This window comes from Pseudophryne corroboree, chromosome 9 (assembly GCF_028390025.1).
Source record: "Pseudophryne corroboree isolate aPseCor3 chromosome 9, aPseCor3.hap2, whole genome shotgun sequence".
In the NCBI taxonomy this organism is placed as follows: Eukaryota; Metazoa; Chordata; class Amphibia; order Anura; family Myobatrachidae; genus Pseudophryne; species Pseudophryne corroboree.
The window spans coordinates 411,392,629-411,417,690 of record NC_086452.1 but is presented as its reverse complement, the minus strand read 5'-3'; the positions used below and the strand labels follow the sequence as shown (position 1 = coordinate 411,417,690).

The 25,062-nt window shown below is 47.6% G+C and overlaps 1 protein-coding gene across 2 annotated transcripts in view; it reads right to left on the bottom strand.

Annotated features, from left to right (window-relative positions):
- The window catches only part of SYNPR (synaptoporin), a 467,369-nt gene that overhangs the window by 149,804 nt on the left and 292,503 nt on the right, over nt 1–25,062 (bottom strand). For both annotated transcript variants that reach the window (XM_063940903.1, XM_063940904.1), the window contains one exon: nt 20,878–21,002. In XM_063940903.1, the coding sequence (XP_063796973.1) occupies nt 20,878–21,002 (125 nt within the window). The remainder of the gene's footprint in view (nt 1–20,877; nt 21,003–25,062) is intronic.

Sequence of the window (25,062 nt, the reverse complement as noted above, 5' to 3'; positions counted from 1 at the left end):
GGTAAAAATGTGGATTTCCCAGCAGTTGCCGTGGCCACCAGGTCTGATAGACCTACCCCAAATAACGCCTCCCCTTTGTAAGGCAATACTTCCATATGCCTTTTGGAATCAGCATCACCTGACCACTGCCTCGTCCATAACCCTCTTCTGGCAGAAATGGACAGCGCACTTACTCTTGATGCCAGTCGGCAAATATCCCTCTGTGCATCACGCATATATAGAAATGCATCTTTCAAATGCTCTATAGTCAGTAATATACTGTCCCTGTCTAGGGTATCAATATTGTCAGTCAGGGAATCCGACCAAGCCACCCCAGCACTGCACATCCAGGCTGAGGCGATTGCTGGTTGCAGTATAACACCCATGTGAGTGTATATACATTTTAGGATATTCTCCTGCTTTCTGTCAGCAGGTTCCTTAAGGGCGGCCGTATCAGGAGACGGTAGTGCCACCTGTTTTGACAAACGTGTGAGCGCTTTATCCACCTTAGGGGGTGTTTCCCAACGTGCCCTATCCTCTGGCGGGAAGGGGTATGATGCTAATAACCTTTTAGGAATTATCAGTTTTTTATCGGGGGAAACCCACGCTTCATCACACACTTCATTTAATTCCTCAGATGCAGGAAAAACTACAGGCAGTTTTTTCTCACCAAACATAATACCCTTTTTAGTGGTACTTGTATTATCAGAAATATGTAAAACATTTTTCATAGCATCAATCATGTAACGTGTGGCCCTACTGGAAGTCACATTCGTCTCTTCATCGTCGACACTGGAGTCAGTATCCGTGTCGGCGTCTGTATCTGCCATCTGAGGTAACGGGCGTTTTAGAGCCCCTGATGGCTTTTGAGACGCCTAGACAGGCACGAGCTGAGTAGCCGGCTGTCTCATGTCATCAACCGTCTTTTGTAAAGAGCTGACACTGTCACGTAATTCCTTCCATAAGCTCAGCCACTCAGGTGTCGACTCCCTAGGGGGTGACATCTCCATTACAGGCAATTGCTCCGCCTCCACACCATTTTCCTCCTCATACATGTCGACACAATCGTACCGACACACAGCACACACACAGGGAATGCTCTGATAGAGGACAGGACCCCACTAGCCCTTTGGGGAGACAGAGGGAGAGTATGCCAGCACACACCAGAGCGCTATATATATACAGGGATAACCTTATAGAAGTGTTTTTCCCCTTATAGCTGCTGTTTTATTTATACTGCGCCTAATTAGTGCCCCCCTCTCTTGTTTTACCCTTTTCTGTAGTGCAGGACTGCAGGGGAGAGTCAGGGAGACGTCCTTCCAGCGGAGCTGTGAGGGAAAATGGCGCCCGTGTGCTGAGGAGATAGGCTCCGCCCCCTTCTCGGCGGACTTTTCTCCCGCTTTTTGCTGTATTCTGGCAAGGGTTAAAATACATCCATATAGCCCTGGGGGTTATATGTGATGTATTTTCGCCAGCCAAGGTGTTTCTATTGCTGCTCAGGGTGCCCCCCCCCAGCGCCCTGCACCCTCAGTGACCGGAGTGTGAAGTGTGCCTGAGGAGCAATGGCGCACAGCTGCAGTGCTGTGCGCTATCTTGGTGAAGACTGATGTCTTCTGCCGCCGATTTTCCGGACCTCTTCTTGCTTCTGGCTCTGTAAGGGGGCCGGCGGCGCGGCTCTGGGACCGGACTCCGAGGCTGGGCCTGTGTTCGGTCCCTCTGGAGCTAATGGTGTCCAGTAGCCAAGAAGCCCAAGCTGGCTGCAAGCAGGCAGGTTCGCTTCTTCTCCCCTTAGTCCCTCGATGCAGTGAGCCTGTTGCCAGCAGGTTTCACTGAAAATAAAAAACCAAAAACTAAACTTTTACTAAGAAACTCAGGAGAGCCTCCTAGAATGCACCCTTCTCGGCCAAGCACAAAAATCTAACTGAGGCTTGGAGGAGGGTCATAGGGGGAGGAGCCAGTGCACACCAGGTAGTCCTAAAGCTTTACTTTTGTGCCCAGTCTCCTGCGGAGCCGCTATCCCCTTGGTCCTTACGGAGTTCCCAGCATCCACTAGGACGTCAGAGAAATAATAAAAGTATTTAACAACTACTTCATTTACATGACGTGTGGTGAGGTAAATGGCTGAGGAGGCACTAGCCAGATTTACATGCAATATATGACCCCATGGGTGCATGTGGAACTAATACATAGGTGCAGCAGTATATACATGTGGGCATTATACACAGGTGCAGCAGTATATACATGTGGGCATTATACACAGGTGCAGCAGTATATACATGTGGGCATTATACACAGGTGCAGCAGTATATACATGTGGGCATTATACACAGGTGCAGCAGTATATACATGTGGGCATTATACACAGGTGCAGCAGTATATACATGTGGGCATTATACACAGGTGCAGCAGTATATACATGTGGGCATTATACACAGGTGCAGCAGTATATACATGTGGGCATTATACACAGGTGCAGCAGTATATACACGTGGGCATTATACACAGGTGCAACAGTATATACACGTGGGCATTATACACAGGTGCAACAGTATATACACGTGGGCATTATACACAGGTGCAACAGTATATACACGTGGGCATTATACACAGGTGCAGCAGTATATGCATGTGGACATTATACACAGATGCAGCAGTATATACATGTGGGCATTATACACAGGTGCAGCAGTATATACATGTGGGCATTATACACAGATGCAGCAGTATATACATGTGGGCATTATACACAGATGCAGCAGTATATACATGTGGGCATTATACACAGATGCAGCAGTATACACATGTGGGCATTATACACAGGTGCAGCAGTATATACTGCTGGAAATGTTGTGTGTTTTGATCAGAGATGTGCGGACAAGGTAGGTGAGGGAGGCACTGTCCCACCTGTCATAGAATTTTTTGCTCCCGAGTTTTAACTATAAAAGTGATTAGAATAATGAAAAGAAGATATTTCTAACATATTCTTTGTATTTCATGTACTTTATATAGTCAAAATTCTGGCGTATTACATTAGTATGACAGGAAAGGCGCTGCCTCACCCCACTGCTGTGTAGTTTGCAGCAGGAATCGCACAGCCACAAGATACACGCCTCCTGTCAGGTATACATGCTTCTGTGCTGAGACTTACCCCCCAACATTGGGACCTCACAAAGAGGGACGCCGTGCCTGCCCAAAAAAGGGTGTGGCCTATAGAAAGGGTGCATGGCTTCGCGGGCATGCTGCAATCGCAAGCCTCGCCTCCCATTTTCATAACTGTGGGGGCATGACCAGGGCTCTGTGAGCTGTTGGCATGGCCCCAGTCCCCATGTCACATAGGCGCATGCACACGAATAGGCGCATGCACACAGTGTCTATTCACCTTACTCTGCATTATACGCAAGTGCAGCAGTATATATATATATATATATATATGTGGGCATTATACACAGGTGCAGCAGTATATACATGTGGGCATTATACACAGGTGCAGCAGTATATACATGTGGGCATTATACACAGGTGCAGCAGTATATACATGTGGACATTATACACAGGTGCAGCAGTATATACATGTGGACATTATACACAGGTGCAGCAGTATATGCATGTGGACATTATACACAGGTGCAGCAGTATATGCATGTGGACATTATACACAGGTGCAGCAGTATATACAGTACATGTGAGCATTATATGCAGGTGCAGCAGTATATACATGTGGGCATTATACACAGATGCAGCAGTATATACATGTGGGCATTATAAGCAGGTGCAGCAGTATATACATGTGGGCATTATAAGCAGGTGCAGCAGTATATACATGTGGGCATTATACGCAGGTGCAGCAGTATATACAGTACATGTGAGCATTATACGCAGGTGCAGAAGTATATACATGTGGGCATTATACACAGGTGCAGCAGTATATGCATGTGGACATTATACACAGGTGCAGCAGTATATACAGTAGCATTACGCAGGTGCAGCAGTATATACATGTGGGCATTATACGCAGGTGCAGCAGTATATACAGTACATGTGAGCATTATACGCAGGTGCAGAAGTATATACATGTGGGCATTATACACAGGTGCAGCAGTATATGCATGTGGACATTATACACAGGTGCAGCAGTATATACAGTAGCATTACGCAGGTGCAGCAGTATATACATGTGGGCATTATACACAGATGCAGCAGTATATACATGTGGGCATTATACACAGATGCAGCAGTATATACATGTGGGCATTATAAGCAGGTGCAGCAGTATATACATGTGGGCATTATACACAGATGCAGCAGTATATGCATGTGGACATTATACACAGGTGCAGTAGTATATACAATACATGTGGGCATTATACGCAGGTGCAGCAGTATATACAGTACATGTGGGCATTATACGCAGGTGCAGCAGTATATACATGTGGGCATTATACGCAGGTGCAGCAGTATATACATGTGGGTATTATACACAGATGCAGCAGTATATACGGGTTCACTACGGCTGGCCGGCGGTCGGGCTCCCGGCGACCAGCATCCCGGCGCCGGGAGCCCGACCGCCGGCTTACCGACAGCTTGGCGAGCGCAAATGAGCCCCTTGCGGGCTCGCTGTGCTCGCCACGCTACGCGCGCCACACTATTTTATTCTCCCTCTATGGCAAACAGAAGACCACCCGTATATACATGTGGGCATTATACACAGGTGCAGCAGTATATACATGTGGGCATTATACGCAGGTGCAGCAGTATATACATGTGGGCATTATACGCAGGTGCAGCAGTATATACAGTACATGTGGGCATTATACGCAGGTGCAGCAGTATATACATGTGGGTATTATACACACATGCAGCAGTATATACATGTGGGTATTATACACACATGCAGCAGTATATGCATGTAGACATTATACACAGGTGCACAGTGTATAGCTCCTAGGCCCTGGTTCTTCTTAAAAGCCTGCAGTGCTTCCCCTGGGAGCCTCCCAGGGGAGGATGGATCCTCCTGGGGAGGAGGATGATGGAGAGTCCCAGGCTGCAAGGCCTGAGGGAGGCCCTGGGAATTCTGACATACCTATTGCAGTGGAAGCCTCAGTGCTGGAGGATTTGGACAGTACAGCGTTTCCAGTGATTGTGGGTCCGGTGATGAAACAGGATCCCCAACTGGAGACCCCCAAACCACAGGATGCTGGCTCTCTGGGTGAGGTAACCCATGGAGGTGATAAGGTGAATGAACTTGTCTGTGGTGGGGCGGGAGTTAGTGCTGCAGGTGGAGATGCTGAGGTTTCTGATTGCAGCCTGGAGGATTCAACATCCTCTAGTGAGAAATACATGAATATGAGTCTAGAGGAATTAAGAATGGAGCAGAACCGTATATACTCCCGCATTACTTATAAAAAAAGAAGGCGTAACTGTAGCAGCAGATGGGAGAGAGTTGTCCTGAATGATGAACTTTGGGAGCTGAATGACACTTTGGCTGCAGTTAAAAAGAGGATTAAAATGTTGCAGGATCAGGCTCTATTGCAAAAGGAAAAAGCACTGCTAGAGTCCATACCAGGACAAGATGGCGGATGTGATGGCGGCCCGGTCCCGGCGGGTTCTGTGGCGGCATCTGGGCTCATAGTTCCAGTGGAAGACATGGAAGTGGGCAGCCAGACTGTGGAAGAAGTGGTGGATATCGTGGGCCATGATGGAGGTGAAACCTCTGGGATTGCGTCTGGTGCTGTGGATATCGAGGGAAACCCTGCGATGACGTCATCCTGTGCTTTCCATGAGGGGGAGGCGTCTCTCCCAGAGAGAGTGCTGGGTGGTGGCAGTGCAGGGGGCATGGTGGCTGCCGGGGTGACGGCGGGTGCCGGAGCTCTGGTGGCTGCTACTGCTTCCTGTGGACTTGCTCCCGATGCACTTGTCTCTGAAGCTGCGGATATGGGGACGGCGCGGGCCGTGGTAGATGCTGAGGCTGGCTCTCCCTGTAAGCCTGCAGCGACTGGCTCTGGCTTAGTTGCTGTGGTGGCTGAGGGGGGCGGGGCCAAAGACGCATCATGTGTGACATCACGAGTGACATCATTAACTGCATCAATGGGAATTCCGAAGTAAGAAGCCATATTAAAAACTGGGCAAAGATTGGCCCAAGGACTGCCGGCAGTTGATAAAAGCAGCTTAACCCCTGAGGAGACTACACTAGTAGAAACAGTTTACGGAGATATGGATATGCCTGTGAGGGCTTTAGCGGCCGTAAGCTTGATCCAGGCAAACCAAACTAGGATGGCTGGTGGGGCTGGTAGTGCGGGTATAGAGGTCAGTAAGAAGGTAAATGTTCAAGCACCCAAGGGTCTCCCTGTAATCTCTCCTGTGGTTAGACCAGGATCTGGTTCATATGCCAAAACTTTGGAGGGTTCTGGTTGGGCTAGTACTGGTCCTCAGCTTGGGGTAAGTGGGGGTCAGCCTATAAAAAGGCGTAATGTGGTTCAGTTTAGATGGGTAGGGGAAGGGGAGGCTCCTTCAAAGTCGGAGTTCTTGGATATAGTATTCTCGCTGGGTTTTAGGGCCGCAGACCTTTTTGCGTGCATCCATCCGGTGAGAACTCCCAACTTTGATCTGAGCTTCCTCTCCCTGAATGGCTTGCAAGCTTTTGGCTCCCAATGGGAGAAGAACAAGACCAAGGAGCCGTACTGCCATTTTAAAACCAACACCATCACCAGGCAGGATAGGGTAAAGATTACTGTTCTGGTGCGCAATGAGTCACTACCGTCTGCGGATATCGTATATTGGTTGTCCAGGTCCTGCACAGTGTTGTCCCCACTTGAGAAATTTGATTACACTAAGGGGGTCTGGGGTGGTGCCTATTTGACCTTTGTGAGGTTGCACCAGGTAGGGGCTGAGACTAAGCACATACCATCTGCTGCTTATATTGGCCGTGACCGGCTTCAGTGCTTCTATCCTGGGCAGCCCAGAACTTGTCACAAGTGTGGTGACTTTCGCCACCTTAGTAATGATTGTACGGTTGTTAAATGTGCTTTGTGTGGCCAGATGGGGCACGGGTCCCGTGAGTGTAATAAGGTGAGGTGCAATCTCTGCGGAGCGGATGGCCATCCCTATAGTCGGTGCCCTAAAGCATTGCATAATCATGATACAGGGGTGGTTGAGGAGGCACTAGAAATCAGGCCCAGTCATGAGGATAACATAGTGGTTGCTTTACAGCATCAGGATATGTTGAGGAAACTAGAAGCTGGTGGGGTAGGGAAAGTCCAGGTCGAAAGGGGGGAAGCATCTTTTCAGGCAGTGAGTGAAGGCAGGAGGAAGAAGCTGAAAAAGAAGGGGGTGGACGTTGTATGCTCTAATAGGTTTGACGTTTTGTCCTCTGCTGATGATGAGGATGAGGGGGAGGTAGTCATGGTTGGGGGAAAAGAGCTAGTGTTTGTTCCGAATACTTCTAAAAGTAAAAAGCCAAAACAGGCCTCTAATCTGTCTGTTGATGGGGTGGCAGTTACGGTCAAAGCTAAACAGGAAAAGGGGGGATGTGGTAAAGTTCAGAGCAAAACCAAGCACTTAGATAGTTCTCAGGGGGATCTAGAGTGGGATCCTACAGGGACAGAGTTAATCCATGCCTTGGTACCGTTATTAAATAAGGTTGAGGTAGTGCAGAGTTCAGAGGGGAAGGCCCCTCAATCTCCGGGAGAGGTGATAGTGGTGGAGGAGACTCCTAGCCTTGAAGCGGGGAGCCTTACCTATTCTCCTTTGGCGTCCTCTGGTGGGGATGATCCTGGGGGCGGTTCTTTGATTATTGCCCGAAAAGTCCCTGATCCGGATCCTCCCCCAGACAGGGTTGCAAATGGAGAGGGGTGTGATATTAGGGAGGGTGTTGTTGTACAGGGATCTAAGGGTCTGTTCTGTGAGACTGCGGTCTCAGTTGTTGGTGGGGTGGAGGAGGGGGAGGTGGAAGAAATCTCTTTGTCCGATGAGGATGTTCTTCCCTTCGGGGTTACGTGTAAAAGAGTAGGATCCTCGGATGAGGATTCTAAAAGACAAGCAAAGAAAAAGTGAATGGGGTCCTACCTCTATAATCCAAGAAACATGGATCCCCAACCTATACGATGTGCCACCATTAATGTGGCTTCCGTGTTTTCTGAACGTGCTCGTTTCTTGGCCTTCGATTTTTTCAACACGGTTGATGTTGACTTTTTATTTTTGCAGGAGACCAGGGTAGGTGACTTGGCCACACTCCATCGGGCCAAGTGTCAGTGGAAGCGGGGGCCTTCCTTCTGGTCTCTTGCGGCCGAGGCGTCCAATGGGTTGGCAGTGCTTTTTACTGATATGGTAAACGTGCACAGGATTATAGATTTACAGGTAGGTAGGTGCATGATTTTAGATGTCAACCTGAGAGGACATGACCTGAGGCTAATAAACATCTATGGGCCCCATTCAAAGTGGGACAGGAAATGTCTTTTCAGGGAGATAAAACCGTTTCTTTTACGGCTCGGCAGATTGTCTTTGGAGGTGATTTTAACACCGTCATTAGGCCAAAAGACAGAGGGGACACAAAGGCGACCCTGGGCTATGATTCCAATTTTCTAGTTAGCATGGTTAGAGAGGCTGGTCTGGTGGATGTGCACGTTCGCCATTTCCCAGACCTCACAGGTTTCACCTATCATTGTGGTAGTCGTAGGTCTAGGATAGATAGGTTTTTTGTTAAGGAGTCCTCGAAAACTTTGCCTCCTGAGACAAAGCCAGTAGAGTTCTCCGATCACGTTTTTCTGTGTGTTGCTTTGAACGTCTCAGAAACCCCTCAGAAAGGGCGGGGCCTTTGGCGTTTGAATTCCGAGCTCCTAAAGGAGGAGGGAGTTAGACAGTCCTTTAGAGACTTTCTTCAACTACAGGAAACACTTCTGGAGGCTGGTTGGAGTAGGTCTGAGTGGTGGGAGGAGTGTAAAAAGAGGACTCGAAGGCTTTTTCAAAGGCTGGTAGCCAGGAAAAACTTGACAAAAAGATGTATCTACCAGAGCCTGAGAAAGAAACTGGATTTCTTGATCTCTGAGCGTGGAGATAGTGGGGAAATCTCCCGGGTGAAGGCTCAGATGAAGGAATATCAGTACGATCGCCTGGCTTCTTTGATTCTGGAGAGGGATTATGGAAAGTACCACTCGCCTGATCCCTACCAGAGTTGCAGAAAATCAGTTCATTTGAGGGAGGTCCGGGGCCTGTTTGATGACCAGGGTACTCTTCATGAAGACAGGGAGGGTATTTTGGGAGTCATCAGGTCCTATTACTCCAGCCTTTTGTCTGAGCAGCCACTCATCAGAGAGAGGATGGATCAGTTTCTGAGGGAGACACCTGGACTTGAGCAACTTGATCCTTCTTTTGACTCTTTGGGCAGTGATGTGACAGTGGAGGAGGTCAAGAGAGCCATAGACGGGTTGTCTATAAAAAAATCTCCGGGCACAGATGGGTTAACATCTGAATTTTTTAAAGCTTTTTCAGACATATTGGCTTCTCATCTCATGGAGGTATTTAATGAAAGCCTGGGTAAGGGATCACTCCCTCCCTCTATGAGATCCTCTGCTCTCATATTATTGTCTAAAGGTAGGGACCCGGTGCGTGTTGAGAACTGGCGCCCCATCGCTCTTCTCAATACGGACAGAAAGATTCTGGCAAAGGTACTTTTTAATCGGCTGATGGAAGTTTCCGGGCTGTTACTTTCTCCGTCTCAGCATTGCACTGTAAAAGGCCGAAGCACCTTTAGTGCTGTCCTTGGCATCCGGGAGGCTGTGGAGCAATGTCGTGCTGAAAAATGGGGTAAGTATTTGCTGGCATTGGATCAGTCCAAGGCTTTTGACCGAGTTAATCATCAGTACCTGTGGGTAGAGATGAGCGGGTTCGGTTCCTCGGAATCCGAACCCGCCCGAACTTCATGTTTTTTTTCACGGGTCCGAGCGACTCGGATCTTCCCGCCTTGCTCGGTTAACCCGAGCGCGCCCGAACGTCATCATGACGCTGTCGGATTCTCGCGAGGCTCGGATTCTATCGCGAGACTCGGATTCTATATAAGGAGCCGCGCGTCGCCGCCATTTTCACACGTGCATTGAGATTCATAGGGAGAGGACGTGGCTGGCGTCCTCTCCATTTAGATTAGAAGAGAGAGAGTGAGATTGATTTTAAACAGAGACACTTGATTTACTGGAGCTTAGGAGTACTGTAGAGAGTGCAGAGTTTAGTAGTGACTGACCACAGTGACCACCAGACAGTGCAGTTTTATTTAATATAATCCGTTCTCTGCCTGAAAAAAAACGATACACAGTGACTCAGTCACATACCATATCTGTGTGCACTGCTCAGCCCAGTGTGCTGCATCATCTAAGTATATATCTGACTGTGCTCACACAGCTTATAATTGTGGGGGAGACTGGGGAGCAGTGCCAGTTATAGGTTATAGCAGGAGCCAGGAGTACATATTATTAAAATTAAACAGTGCACACTTTTGCTGCAGGAGTGCCACTGCCAGTGTGACTGACCAGTGACCTGACCACACTGACCACCAGTATAGTTAGTAGTATACTATATTGTGATTGCCTGAAAAAGTTAAACACTCGTCGTGTGACTTGTGTGGTGTTTTTTTTTTTATTCTATAAAAAACTCATTCTGCTGACAGACAGTGTCCAGCAGGTCCGTCATTATATAATATATACCTGTCCGGCTGCAGTAGTGATATATATATATTTTTTATATCATTATTTATCATCCAGTCGCAGCAGACACAGTACGGTAGTTCACGGCTGTAGCTACCTCTGTGTCGGCACTCCATCCATAATTGTATACCACCTACCCGTGGTTTTTTTTTCTTTCTTCTTTATACATACATACTACATCTCATTATCAACCAGTCTATATTAGCAGCAGACACAGTACAGTAGTCCACGGCTGTAGCTACCTCTGTGTCGGCACTCGGCAGTCCGTCCATAATTGTATACCACCTACCCGTGGTTTTTTTTTCTTTCTTCTTTATACATACATACTACATCTCTTTATCAACCAGTCTATATTAGCAGCAGACACAGTACAGTAGTCCACGGCTGTAGCTACCTCTGTGTCGGCACTCGGCAGTCCATCCATAATTGTATACCACCTACCCGTGGTTTTTTTTTTCTTTCTTCTTTATACATACATACTACATCTCATTATCAACCAGTCTATATTAGCAGCAGACACAGTACAGTACGGTAGTCCACGGCTGTAGCTACCTCTGTGTTGGCACTCGGCAGTCCGTCCATAATTGTATACCACCTACCCGTGGTTTTTTTTTCTTTCTTCTTTATACATACATACTACATCTCTTTATCAACCAGTCTATATTAGCAGCAGATACAGTACAGTAGTCCACGGCTGTAGCTACCTCTGTGTCGGCACTCGGCAGTCCATCCATAATTGTATACCACCTACCCGTGTTTTTTTTTTCTTTCTTCTTTATACATACATACTACATCTCTTTATCAACCAGTCTATATTAGCAGCAGACACAGTACAGTAGTCCACGGCTGTAGCTACCTCTGTGTCGGCACTCGGCAGTCCGTCCATAATTGTATACCACCTACCCGTGGTTTTTTTTTCTTTCTTCATTATACATACATACTACATCTCTTTATCAACCAGTCTATATTAGCAGCAGACACAGTACAGTAGTCCACGGCTGTAGCTACCTCTGTGTCGGCACTCGGCAGTCCATCCATAATTGTATACCACCTACCCGTGGTTTTTTTTTCTTTCTTCTTTATACATACATACTACATCTCTTTATCAACCAGTCTATATTAGCAGCAGACACAGTACAGTAGTCCACGGCTGTAGCTACCTCTGTGTCGGCACTCGGCAGTCCATCCATAATTGTATACCACCTACCCGTGGTTTTTTTTTCTTTCTTCTTTATACATACATACTACATCTCTTTATCAACCAGTCTATATTAGCAGCAGACACAGTACAGTAGTCCACGGCTGTAGCTACCTCTGTGTCGGCACTCGGCAGTCCGTCCATAATTGTATACCACCTACCCGTGGTTTTTTTTTCTTTCTTCTTTATACATACATACTACATCTCTTTATTAACCAGTCTATATTAGCAGCAGACACAGTACAGTAGTCCACGGCTGTAGCTACCTCTGTGTCGGCACTCGGCAGTCCATCCATAATTGTATACTAGTATCCATCCATCTCCATTGTTTACCTGAGGTGCCTTTTAGTTGTGCCTATTAAAATATGGAGAACAAAAATGTTGAGGTTCCAAAATTAGGGAAAGATCAAGATCCACTTCCACCTCGTGCTGAAGCTGCTGCCAATAGTCATGGCCGAGACGATGAAATGCCAGCAACGTCGTCTGCCAAGGCCGATGCCCAATGTCATAGTACAGAGCATGTCAAATCCAAAACACCAAATATCAGTAAAAAAAGGACTCCAAAACCTAAAATAAAATTGTCGGAGGAGAAGCGTAAACTTGCCAATATGCCATTTACCACACGGAGTGGCAAGGAACGGCTGAGGCCCTGGCCTATGTTCATGGCTAGTGGTTCAGCTTCACATGAGGATGGAAGCACTCAGCCTCTCGCTAGAAAAATGAAAAGACTCAAGCTGGCAAAAGCAGTAGCACCGCAAAGAACTGTGCGTTCTTCGAAATCCCAAATCCACAAGGAGAGTCCGACTCCAATTGTGTCGGTTGCGATGCCTGACCTTCCCAACACTGGACGTGAAGAGCATGCGCCTTCCACCATTTGCACGCCCCCTGCAAGTGATGGAAGGAGCACCCGCAGTCCAGTTCCTGATAGTCAGATTGAAGATGTCAGTGTTGAAGTACACCAGGATGAGGAGGATATGGGTGTTGCTGGCGCTGGGGAGGAAATTGACCAGGAGGATTCTGATGGTGAGGTGGTTTGTTTAAGTCAGGCACCCGGGGAGACACCTGTTGTCCGTGGGAGGAATATGGCCGTTGACATGCCTGGTGAAAATACCAAAAAAATCAGCTCTTCGGTGTGGAAGTATTTCAACAGAAATGCGGACAACAGGTGTCAAGCCGTGTGTTCCCTTTGTCAAGCTGTAATAAGTAGGGGTAAGGACGTTAACCACCTCGGAACATCCTCCCTTATACGTCACCTGCAGCGCATTCATAATAAGTCAGTGACAAGTTCAAAAACTTGGGCCGACAGCGGAAGCAGTCCACTGACCAGTAAATCCCTTCCTCTTGTAACCAAGCTCACGCAAACCACCCCACCAACTCCCTCAGTGTCAATTTCCTCCTTCCCCAGGAATGCCAATAGTCCTGCAGGCCATGTCACTGGCAATTCTGATGATTCCTCTCCTGCCTGGGATTCCTCCGATGCATCCTTGCGTGTAACGCCTACTGCTGCTGGCGCTGCTGTTGTTGCTGCTGGGAGTCGATGGTCATCCCAGAGGGGAAGTCGTAAGACCACTTGTACTACTTCCACCAAGCAATTGACTGTCCAACAGTCCTTTGCGAGGAAGATGAAATATCACAGCAGTCATCCTACTGCAAAGCGGATAACTGAGGCCTTGACATCCTGGGTGGTGAGAAACGTGGTTCCGGTATCCATCATTACTGCAGAGCCAACTAGAGACTTGTTGGAGGTACTGTGTCCCCGGTACCAAATACCATCTAGGTTCCATTTCTCTAGGCAGGCGATACCGAAAATGTACACAGACCTCAGAAAAAGAGTCACCAGTGTCCTAAAAAATGCAGCTGTACCCAATGTCCACTTAACCACGGACATGTGGACAAGTGGAGCAGGGCAGGGTCAGGACTATATGACTGTGACAGCCCACTGGGTAGATGTATGGACTCCCGCCGCAAGAACAGCAGCGGCGGCACCAGTAGCAGCATCTCGCAAACGCCAACTCTTTCCTGGGCAGGCTACGCTTTGTATCACCGGTTTCCAGAATACGCACACAGCTGAAAACCTCTTACGGCAACTGAGGAAGATCATCGCGGAATGGCTTACCCCAATTGGACTCTCCTGTGGATTTGTGGCATCGGACAACGCCAGCAATATTGTGTGTGCATTAAATCTGGGCAAATTCCAGCACGTCCCATGTTTTGCACATACCTTGAATTTGGTGGTGCAGAATTTTTTTAAAAACGACAGGGGCGTGCAAGAGATGCTGTCGGTGGCCAGAAGAATTGCGGGACACTTTCGGCGTACAGGCACCACGTACAGAAAACTGGAGCACCACCAAAAACTACTGAACCTGCCCTGCCATCATCTGAAGCAAGAAGTGGTAACGAGGTGGAATTCAACCCTCTATATGCTTCAGAGGTTGGAGGAGCAGCAAAAGGCCATTCAAGCCTATACAATTGAGCACGATATAGGAGGTGGAATGCACCTGTCTCAAGCGCAGTGGAGAATGATTTCAACGTTGTGCAAGGTTCTGATGCCCTTTGAACTTGCCACACGTGAAGTCAGTTCAGACACTGCCAGCCTGAGTCAGGTCATTCCCCTCATCAGGCTTTTGCAGAAGAAGCTGGAGACATTGAAGGAGGAGCTAACACGGAGCGATTCCGCTAGGCATGTGGGACTTGTGGATGGTGCCCTTAATTCGCTTAACAAGGATTCACGGGTGGTCAATCTGTTGAAATCAGAGCACTACATTTTGGCCACCGTGCTCGATCCTAGATTTAAAGCCTACCTTGGATCTCTCTTTCCGGCAGACACAAGTCTGCTGGGGTTGAAAGACCTGCTGGTGAGAAAATTGTCAAGTCAAGCGGAACGCGACCTGTCAACAACATCTCCTCCTTCACATTCTCCCGCAACTGGGGGTGCGAGGAAAAGGCTCAGAATTCCGAGCCCACCCGCTGGCGGTGATGCAGGGCAGTCTGGAGCGACTGCTGACATCTGGTCCGGACTGAAGGACCTGACAACGATTACGGACATGTCGTCTACTGTCACTGCATATGATTCTCTCACCATTGAAAGAATGGTGGAGGATTATATGAGTGACCGCATCCAAGTAGGCACGTCACACAGTCCGTACTTATACTGGCAGGAAAAAGAGGAAATTTGGAGGCCCTTGCACAAACTGGCTTTATTCTACCTAAGTTGCCCTCCCACAAGTGTGTACTCCAAAAGAGTGTTTAGTGCCGCCGCTCACCTTGTCAGCAATCGGCGTACGAGGTTACATCCAGAAAATGTGGAGAAGATGATGTTCATTAAAATGAATTATAATCAATTCCTACGTGGAGACATTCACCAGCAGCAATTGCCTCCACAAAGTACACAGGGTGCTGAGATGGTGGATTCCAGTGGGGACGAATTGATAATCTGTGAGGAGGGGGATGTACACGGTGATATATCGGAGGATGATGATGAGGTGGACATCTTGCCTCTGTAGAGCCAGTTTGTGCAAGGAGAGATTAATTGCTTCTTTTTTGGGGGGGGTTCAAACCAACCCGTCATATCAGTCACAGTCGTGTGGCAGACCCTGTCACTGAAATGATGGGTTGGTTAAAGTGTGCATGTCCTGTTTATACAACATAAGGGTGGGTGGGAGGGCCCAAGGACAATTCCATCTTGCACCTCTTTTTTCTTTTCTTTTTCTTTGCGTCATGTGCTGTTTGGGGAGGGTTTTTTGGAAGGGCCATCCTGCGTGACACTGCAGTGCCACTCCTAGATGGGCCCGGTGTTTGTGTCGGCCACTAGGGTCGCTTATCTTACTCACACAGTCAGCTACCTCATTGCGCCTCTTTTTTTCTTTGCGTCATGTGCTGTTTGGGGAGGGTTTTTTGGAAGGGACATCCTGCGTGACACTGCAGTGCCACTCCTAGATGGGCCCGGTGTTTGTGTCGGCCACTAGGGTCGCTTATCTTACTCACACAGTCCGCTACCTCATTGCGCCTCTTTTTTTCTTTGCGTCATGTGCTGTTTGGGGAGGGTTTTTTGGAAGGGACATCCTGCGTGACACTGCAGTGCCACTCCTAGATGGGCCCGGTGTTTGTGTCGGCCACTAGGGTCGCTTATCTTACTCACACAGTCAGCTACCTCATTGCGCCTCTTTTTTTCTTTGCGTCATGTGCTGTTTGGGGAGGGTTTTTTGGAAGGGCCATCCTGCGTGACACTGCAGTGCCACTCCTAGATGGGCCCGGTGTTTGTGTCGGCCACTAGGGTCGCTTATCTTACTCACACAGTCAGCTACCTCATTGCGCCTCTTTTTTTCTTTGCGTCATGTGCTGTTTGGGGAGGGTTTTTTGGAAGGGACATCCTGCGTGACACTGCAGTGCCACTCCTAGATGGGCCCGGTGTTTGTGTCGGCCACTAGGGTCGCTTATCTTACTCACACAGTCAGCTACCTCATTGCGCCTCTTTTTTTCTTTGCGTCATGTGCTGTTTGGGGAGGGTTTTTTGGAAGGGCCATCCTGCGTGACACTGCAGTGCCACTCCTAGATGGGCCCGGTGTTTGTGTCGGCCACTAGGGTCGCTTATCTTACTCACACAGTCAGCTACCTCATTGCGCCTCTTTTTTTCTTTGCGTCATGTGCTGTTTGGGGAGGGTTTTTTGGAAGGGACATCCTGCGTGACACTGCAGTGCCACTCCTAGATGGGCCCGGTGTTTGTGTCGGCCACTAGGGTCGCTTATCTTACTCACACAGCTACCTCATTGCGCCTCTTTTTTTCTTTGCGTCATGTGCTGTTTGGGGAGGGTTTTTTGGAAGGGCCATCCTGCGTGACACTGCAGTGCCACTCCTAGATGGGCACGGTGTTTGTGTCGGCCACTAGGGTCGCTTATCTTACTCACACAGCTACCTCATTGCGCCTCTTTTTTTCTTTGCGTCATGTGCTGTTTGGGGAGGGTTTTTTGGAAGGGACATCCTGCGTGACACTGCAGTGCCACTCCTAGATGGGCACGGTGTTTGTGTCGGCCACTAGGGTCGCTTAGCTTAGTCATCCAGCGACCTAGGTGCAAATTTTAGGACTAAAAATAATATTGTGAGGTGTGAGGTATTCAGAATAGACTGAAAATGAGTGGAAATGATGGTTTTTGAGGTTAATAATACTTTGGGATCAAAATGACCCCCAAATTCTATGATTTAAGCTGTTTTTTAGGGTTTTTTGAAAAAAAACACCCGAATCCAAAACACACCCGAATCCGACAAAAAAAATTCGGTGAGGTTTTGCCAAAACGCGGTCGAACCCAAAACACGGCCGCGGAACCGAACCCAAAACCAAAACACAAAACCCGAAAAATTTCAGGCGCTCATCTCTACCTGTGGGCTGTGCTGGAGAGGTATGGTCTTCCAGCGAGGGTGGTAGATTGGCTACGTGTCATTTACAATCAGGCTGAGAGCTTCCCACTTGTCAATGGCTGGGTAAGCCCTGCTTTTGCGGTCGACTCGGGTGTCCGTCAGGGGTGTCCCCTGAGCCCCCTTCTATATGTATTTGCAATTGATCCTTTTGTGCGGAGGATTGAGAGCGGTGCTGTGGCAGGGGTTCAGCTGGGCCCTGGGTTGCCGCTGAGGGTGGTGGCCTACGCAGACGATGTTACTGTGGTCCTGTCTTCTGTGGCAGAGGCACGTGGCATGGAACATCTTATCTGTGAGTACTCTGAGGCTTCGTGCTCCCGAATCAATCAGGATAAGTGTGAAGCTTTCTGGATGGGGGAGGAAGGTGATAAATTTACCCTACCGGATAGACTCCCCCGCGACAGTCCAGAGATAAAAATTCTAGGTATCAAATTTGGCCGTGGTGATTATGCCACTCAGAATTGGGAGAAGAGGCTGGAAGATGCTACCAGGAAGGTGCAGTCCTGGAGAAAAAAGAGAGCAGTTCCAGATGCGCTGTCACAGCTGCCAGCAAGGGATTGTCAGTCCCAATAGAATTTTTACAACGAAAAGCACTTAAGCCGGCGCTGGCTGTTTCTCCAATAGTAAATAATAAAAAAATAAAAAAAGCTGTGGATGATTGTAAAAGCACACTTGAATTTAGTTACTGAGCATCAAATAAAATAAATAATAAAATTCACATATATACATAAGGTTTAAGGGCATATATGGAGCTGTAAAGCATTTGAATGTGCTGCTAATGAGTGTCCACTGTGGATCCCGGACTAGAACACTGGACAAAGTTCCCTGGGAAAGAGAAATGAAATACAGCTGGTGTTACCCGTGAGGACGGAGGCTTCCAGAGGCTTTAGAAAACAGCAAGCAAGCTGTATCACTTGTATTCAAGCTGGGTCCCTCCAGTCGGTGCTGTAATGTGAATGTCCCACAGGGAAAAATTCCAAGGCAGGTGTTCCAAAACTGATTGTTATAAGTCCATATCTGGATCCGTAATGATGTGGAGCACTGATGATAGTGGTGGTGGCAGCTTTCACACTTAACGCGTTTCCCTAGGCTCGGTCACCTAGCTTCATCAGAAGTGACAAGTGGCAACTTTCTCTCAGGGAGAGGGTTGACTTATGCAAAACCTATCTGATTCCGCTTTTTCTGTATGTCAGTTATGTGTGCTTCTTGCCACAGTCTTTGTGGACCAAGATTAATTCTTTATTCTTCCTGATGTTATGGGGGAATAGAATGAATCTGGTCAAGAGAGGGATCACCTACAGATCGAGGGAACAGGGAGGGCTGAGTATGGTCAACCCTGTGGTGTTTTTTACTACAACGTTTTTAAAACTGAATCTAGGGAGTTTGTTTCTAAGAACTCCCCCTCGATGGGTAGAGAGTTTTAGGGCCTGGGTGTTTCCCTTCCTCAGGTTATGGATGGATGGTGGCCAAGTAAAAACTTTTAGAGTCCGGCATGGCTACCTCCCGATCTACGTTATACTGTGCTTGAAGATGACAAGGCTTTGGGGGCTGGAGGTGGGTGAAGTCAAAAACTTCTCTAGAAGGGAGTTGGAGAGAAGAATTTTGCAGACTCACTTTTATGCTCCGCTGTCGTTAAGGGACTGCCCAGGCAGTGTCTGCTCAGATGGGTTGTCTTTGATTAATTCTCAAAGAATCCCACTGAAGTTCAGAGATATTGCCTGGCTTTCTTTCCAAGGGAGGCTTTATGTGCGGGGTAACCTCAAGTGTCGAAGTGCCAATGATCGTGGCTGCCCACGTGAGGAATGTCTAGGGGAGGTGGAGACAATGGACCATTTCCTCCTTGAGTGTCCCTTCAATATAAAGGTTTACAGAGCGGTATCAAGGGCCTTACGCATCCCGTGCCTTTCGGGGCTTAGTTACCCTGAGTGGGTTTATGGGGCGTTCAAAGGGTATAGAAGGTTTGATTTAACCACAATAGTTAGTTTAGCAGTTAGGTTTCACACATGGGGTGCACGGTGTCAGGTTTCCCTCAGAGCAAAGGTCCTCCCCTGTGAGGAGGTGGTGGGAAATATTCTGCACGAGGTTAAGAGGATGATGGAGATGGATAGGAAGAGGTTGGATGCTGTCGGGTGGTCCAGGCTCTGGCGCCACCTGAAACCCCCTTGAGTGGGTAGCAGAAGTCCTTTTCTTGTTCATCTTATGGCTTCCTATCCTTCACCTTCCCGTAGATTTTCTTTTTTCTGTTTTTTTAATTAAAGCGGTTTGCATGTGACTAAAAGACTTCATTCATCTTTTCCTTGCTTATGGTTATGATATGTATTGTACGAATACAGTAGGTTGTTTTTTGCTTAGATGTTAAGCAATTTTGACATTGCGTATGGTTATACAAGTTTTGTTGCTTTTTGGTTTGGATTATTGGGCAACAATTCAATGTATATTGTATGTCCTATTTTTATGAGTTTTACCATATTTATGTAATGTATGTTGCAATTTTTCTTAATAAAAGATAGCAGTATATACATGTGGGCATTATACGCAGGTGCAGCAGTATATACATGTGGGCATTATACACAGATGCAGCAGTATATACATGTGGGCATTATACACAGGTGCAGCAGTATATACATGTGGGCATTATACGCAGGTGCAGCAGTATATACATGTGGGCATTATACGCAGCTGCAGCAGTATATACAGTACATGTGGGCATTATACGCAGGTGCAGCAATATATACATGTGGGCATTATACACACATGCAGCAGTATATGCATGTGGACATTATACACAGGTGCAGCAGTATATACAATACATGTGGGCATTATACTCAGGTGCAGCAGTATATACATGTGGGCATTATACGCAGGTGCAGCAGTATATACATGTGGGCATTATACTCAGGTGCAGCAGTATATACATGTGGGCATTATACACAGATGCAGCAGTATATACATGTAGGCATTATACACAGGGGCAGCAGTATATACATGTGGGTATTATACACAGGTGCAGCAGTATATACATGTGGACATTATACACAGGTGCAGCAGTATATACATGTGGGCATTATACACAGATGCAGCAGTATATACATGTAGGTATTATACACAGGGGCAGCAGTATACACATGTGGGTATTATACACAGGTGCAGCAGTATATACATGTGGACATTATACACAGGTGCAGCAGTATATACATGTGGGCATTATACGCAGGTGCAGCAGTATATACAGTACATGTGGGCATTATACGCAGGTGCAGCAGTATATACATGTGGGCATTATACGCAGGTGCAGCAGTATATGCATGTGGACATTATACACAGGTGCAGCAGTATATACAATACATGTGGGCATTATACTCAGGTGCAGCAGTATATACTAAGCAGAGCACCAAAGAGTGACAGGAGCCTCCAAACTGCCTCCTCTCTCCCCCCACTGTGGGACATTGCTGCCTGCTGGTGGAACAGCGAGACAGTCCCAAAAGTCCCACAGTCATTACTTTCTTACACTCTGACTTACAGAAAATCTGCATAGAGTGTTTTCCACTCATGATGATAGGTATATTTCATAGCCACCACAGAAAATGTAGTATAATGTATTACCTGAATGGGTAAGCAATAGCAATGTCAATGCGGAGGTCGCTCTGGGTTCTGTTGGCGCAGTCCACGCTGACTCTCAGTTGTCCGGAGTAACCACCACATGTTGCAAACGCAAAGATTGCAAAAAGCTGTAAAAAACCAAGCAATAATCTAAATTAACATATTTGTTTGAAAATAATAAACAATAGGGAAAAGTGTCATTCCATGAAAATGGTCTTTTTATGTAACGTTTGTTACCAGTTTTCATGACAAGCTTTGCATCAAAATTAAAGCATATCATGTACCACAAAAACATTTTCTTTGCCCAAAATATTCAAAACACATGCTCAAATTAATATATCTCACATGAAATATATTTCAAAATGTAACGTTTGTTACCATGGAATGACCCAGAAGCTCTATCTCCTGTGAAAATACCCTGATCTAGGACGTATTTCCCCATAATGAATTCCTTAGACTATGGAAACAACAATACGTTGCAAGTACAAAGTTTGGGAAAGCTCGAGAAGCTGGCATGTGATGCTCTTGGCCATACCTCCCAACTGTCCCAATACCAGTGGGACAGTCCTGCTATTCGGACACTGTCCTGCTGCCCCACCCGATGGCAGTAGTGCCCCGTGGGCTGGGGGAGGCTTGGGAGAGCCCTTGATCCCTGCTGCTCTGAAAAGCAGGAGTGATGCCTAAACAGGGCAGTGAGGTGAGCCTGGGGGCTGCCCAGCTGCTCAGGGAGCGCTGGGCACGCCCCCAAAATGCTGAAAACAGCAGGATGTGATGCTAGGCCATGCCCACACACTCATGGTCACAGGACCGTCTTAACAGCAGTGTGGGCCCCTGGGCACAGCAATGCACTGGGGCTTCTACCCATCCTCCAGGGGGGTGCTATCAGCGGCAGCTTAGATGTCCCGCGGGCGGTAGGGGGTATACTAACTTCCGCTCGGCATATAGGACCTGGAGCAGTAATTTCTGCTAATTACTCCTTTACTGAACAGATGGGGTGGGAGGGAGAACACTAAACTGTAGAAGGTAGCATTGGGCTGACTGAAGGGGCCCCGGTACATGACTTCCCGGGTGGTATGGGGTGTTTAATATGTAAGGGAGGGGATCGATAGTGGAGTGGGCTTAATATTCATCATTTTCTGGTGAGAGAGCAGCTTGCTTGACTGCAGATATCTCCAGTTCCTGGAAAAAGATTTCTTAGCTTTGAATGGGATAAAAAATTAGAGTGTCTCACCTGTCAGGAGGTACAGGGGACTTGGGATTCAGAGTTCAGGAGCCAGAGCAATCCACCAACGAATATATAAAACTGCATATTAGGTGTGTGGAGCTTGAGCAGGGACCAGCTGCTTGAAGGCTGATATCTCTGGTTCTGGGCATAGTATAGACAAGCTGCAAGTGTCCACAGAAAGTGGAGAGTCCCAGATTTTGATATGTACCCTCAGAAAAACGTCATACAGAGCCCGAGATATCTGGCTGGGAAGAGCAATTAACAGGCTTGGATGGGGACTACTGCTTTGAAGTCGGATATCTCTAGTTCCCAAGGGCCGATTTTAAAAAATCTGGTACCTCTGAAAAAAGGGGACCCTCAGCTATCAGAATAGGGCCCTTATACTCCTGGGGCCCTTGGGCAAGAGCCCATTGAGCCCATACGAAAAGACGGCCCTGCATGGTCATGCCCACCTGAGGTCACGGCCCCTGAATTCAAGTCACCAAAAGTTGGGAGGTATGCCTTGGCTGAGAGTAATAATTGTGTTGATAGCCAAATTCGGTGACAATTCTCAGCACATTTCAGCAGTTATCTATATAACAAAAAGGAAGTGAATGTTTGTTATTGTTCCCATTTTGGCGCTCCCTGCCCATCTTAGAAATGAAGAAATGTGCCCTGCCTGCTTCCGGAAAGCCATGAATTGCCGTCTTCAGAGCCGGCCTTAGGCATAGGCAAACTAGGCAAATGCCTAGGGCATTTGGTATGCTTAGGGGCACCAGCAGCTTCTGCTGATTAAAATGATATGCAGCATGCCTATATTCTGTGTGTGACTGTGGCTGTATCTGCATATGAAATGCTACATTACAGTGTATTCCTGGAAATCACTGTAATGTATGCAGACACAGCTACAGTCACACACAGAATATAGGCATGCTGCATATAATTTTAATCAGCAGAAGCTGCTTGTGCATCCTAGACACATAATAATGCAAATAATATGATGCATTTTCATAAACAAAAGGCGCCCGACGATAGCAGAGCTGCCAGCTGACTCATGCCAGGCATCTCCTGCAGAACTAGCGGCGGTGCCAGGGGGCACCAGCCAAAATCTTGCCTAGGGCATCATATTGGTTAGGGCCGGCTCTGGCCGTCTTCAATCCTAACTGTGGGGGTATGGCATAGTGGCAGATATACAAAGTCATAGGGCGGGATGTACTATAAGACATCGCCGCCCCTCGCCAACTACCGCAGCGATACTAATCGCATATGTACTAACATATGCGATTAGTATCGCAGTGCGGTATAGGAGGCCCCCCGCGATGATGTCTGTGGTGGTCTGCGGGGTCGGCGGGGGTCAGCGGAGGTCTCAGTCACCTCCCAGACCCGGGAGGTGACGTAAGCAGGGAGTCCCCGGGCTCCTCCTCCTCCTCCCCCCTGCAGCAGGAAGGAGACAAGGCTGTGCTGCAGGAGAGAAGGAGGAGGGGGGCCGCACCAGCAGCCTCTCAGGTATGCCGGGGTGAGGGGGGGGTCGTCATGAGCAGCGCGGGGCGGCGGCGGGATCCGGCGGCGGCGGTAAGAGTCCCATAGGCTTCTATAGGGTATCGCCATAAAAAGATGGCGATACCCTATGGGGCGAAAACGCGGCGGTCGGGGGTTAGTACATATGAAAATGCGGTAAAACGGGGGTTTTACCGCATTTTCCCTTTAGTAAATCCCGCCCTTAGAGAGAGAAAATTGGAGAGAAATAAACGACCATCCAATCAGCTCCTAAATGTCATTTTTTTAACACCATATAAAATGGAAGCTTCTCAATCAATTTCATAATTTCTCCCAGGGGTTATTCTAGACAAGACACAAACAGGGGTATTACGAGATTGATTGAGCAGCTTCCATTTGGAATACATATATTTGACCAGCAGACGGGATGCCAGCTGCCAGCTATACCGAAATACGGACTGTGAGGCAGCAAGTCCCCTCCCGGGCTCGCTGCGCTCTCCACACTTCGGGCCCGGTGGCTTGCTCCGCTCACCGTAGGTTATAATCCCACTAAGTTGGTGCCATGGACCCACCAACCGAGTGGGAATAACCTGTGTTGTTTGGGATTCTGTTCGTCAGAATTTCACCGGCTGCCAGGATTCCGGCGTCAGTCTCTTGATCGCCGGGATCCTGACAGCTGATATATTAACTACATTCCCTTCCACTCTACTATATATTGTGTTTGAAATATGTTTGAAATATGACATTTAGGAGCTGATTGGTTTGGTTGAGAGGCACAGATGGGACCAGCATTGGATAGCATGCTGATTCCTGTAGTGCTTTGGAGGATCATGGGGTAAATCCAGGTGAGCTGGCTCTCAATTTAGATATATTTTTGTATGTGCCATTATCATGTGGCTTTACATTGGGCAATTATATGACCCAGAGTGGGTGCTGTTATCAATTTTAGGGATGAGTTTGGGGTCGCGAAGCCCCCCAGGTTGGTGTGGCTGGGCTGTTTTGGGGTGAAACACTAACATTTTATTTAGCACTTTTTTAATTCTTTCCAATAATCTTTCCACTAATACTACTCTTTTTAGTATTTTAATTAACACCTTTTCATTTGTGCATCATCTTTCTTATTATAACTGGGTCTGTTTGCTAAGCCTTGGACGGAGATAAAGTACCAACCAATCAGCTCCTAACTGTCATTTTTCAAACACAGCCTGTGGCATGGCTGGTAGGAGCCAATTGGCTGGTACTTTATCTCCATCGACTATATGTCCATCCAAAGCTTAGTAAATAGACCCCTAACACCTTAGCCTTTCACTGGTGTGCTGCCCTGGGGTTACTGGCCTTCACCGGCCTTTGTGGGGTTTCGCATTCCAGACTTAAACCACCGTTGATAAAAAAAAAATAACACAGCCTGTAACATGGCAGTTAGGAGCTGATTGGGGGGCAATTACATATAATACTATGCTACACGTTAGTGTCAATACACCATATAG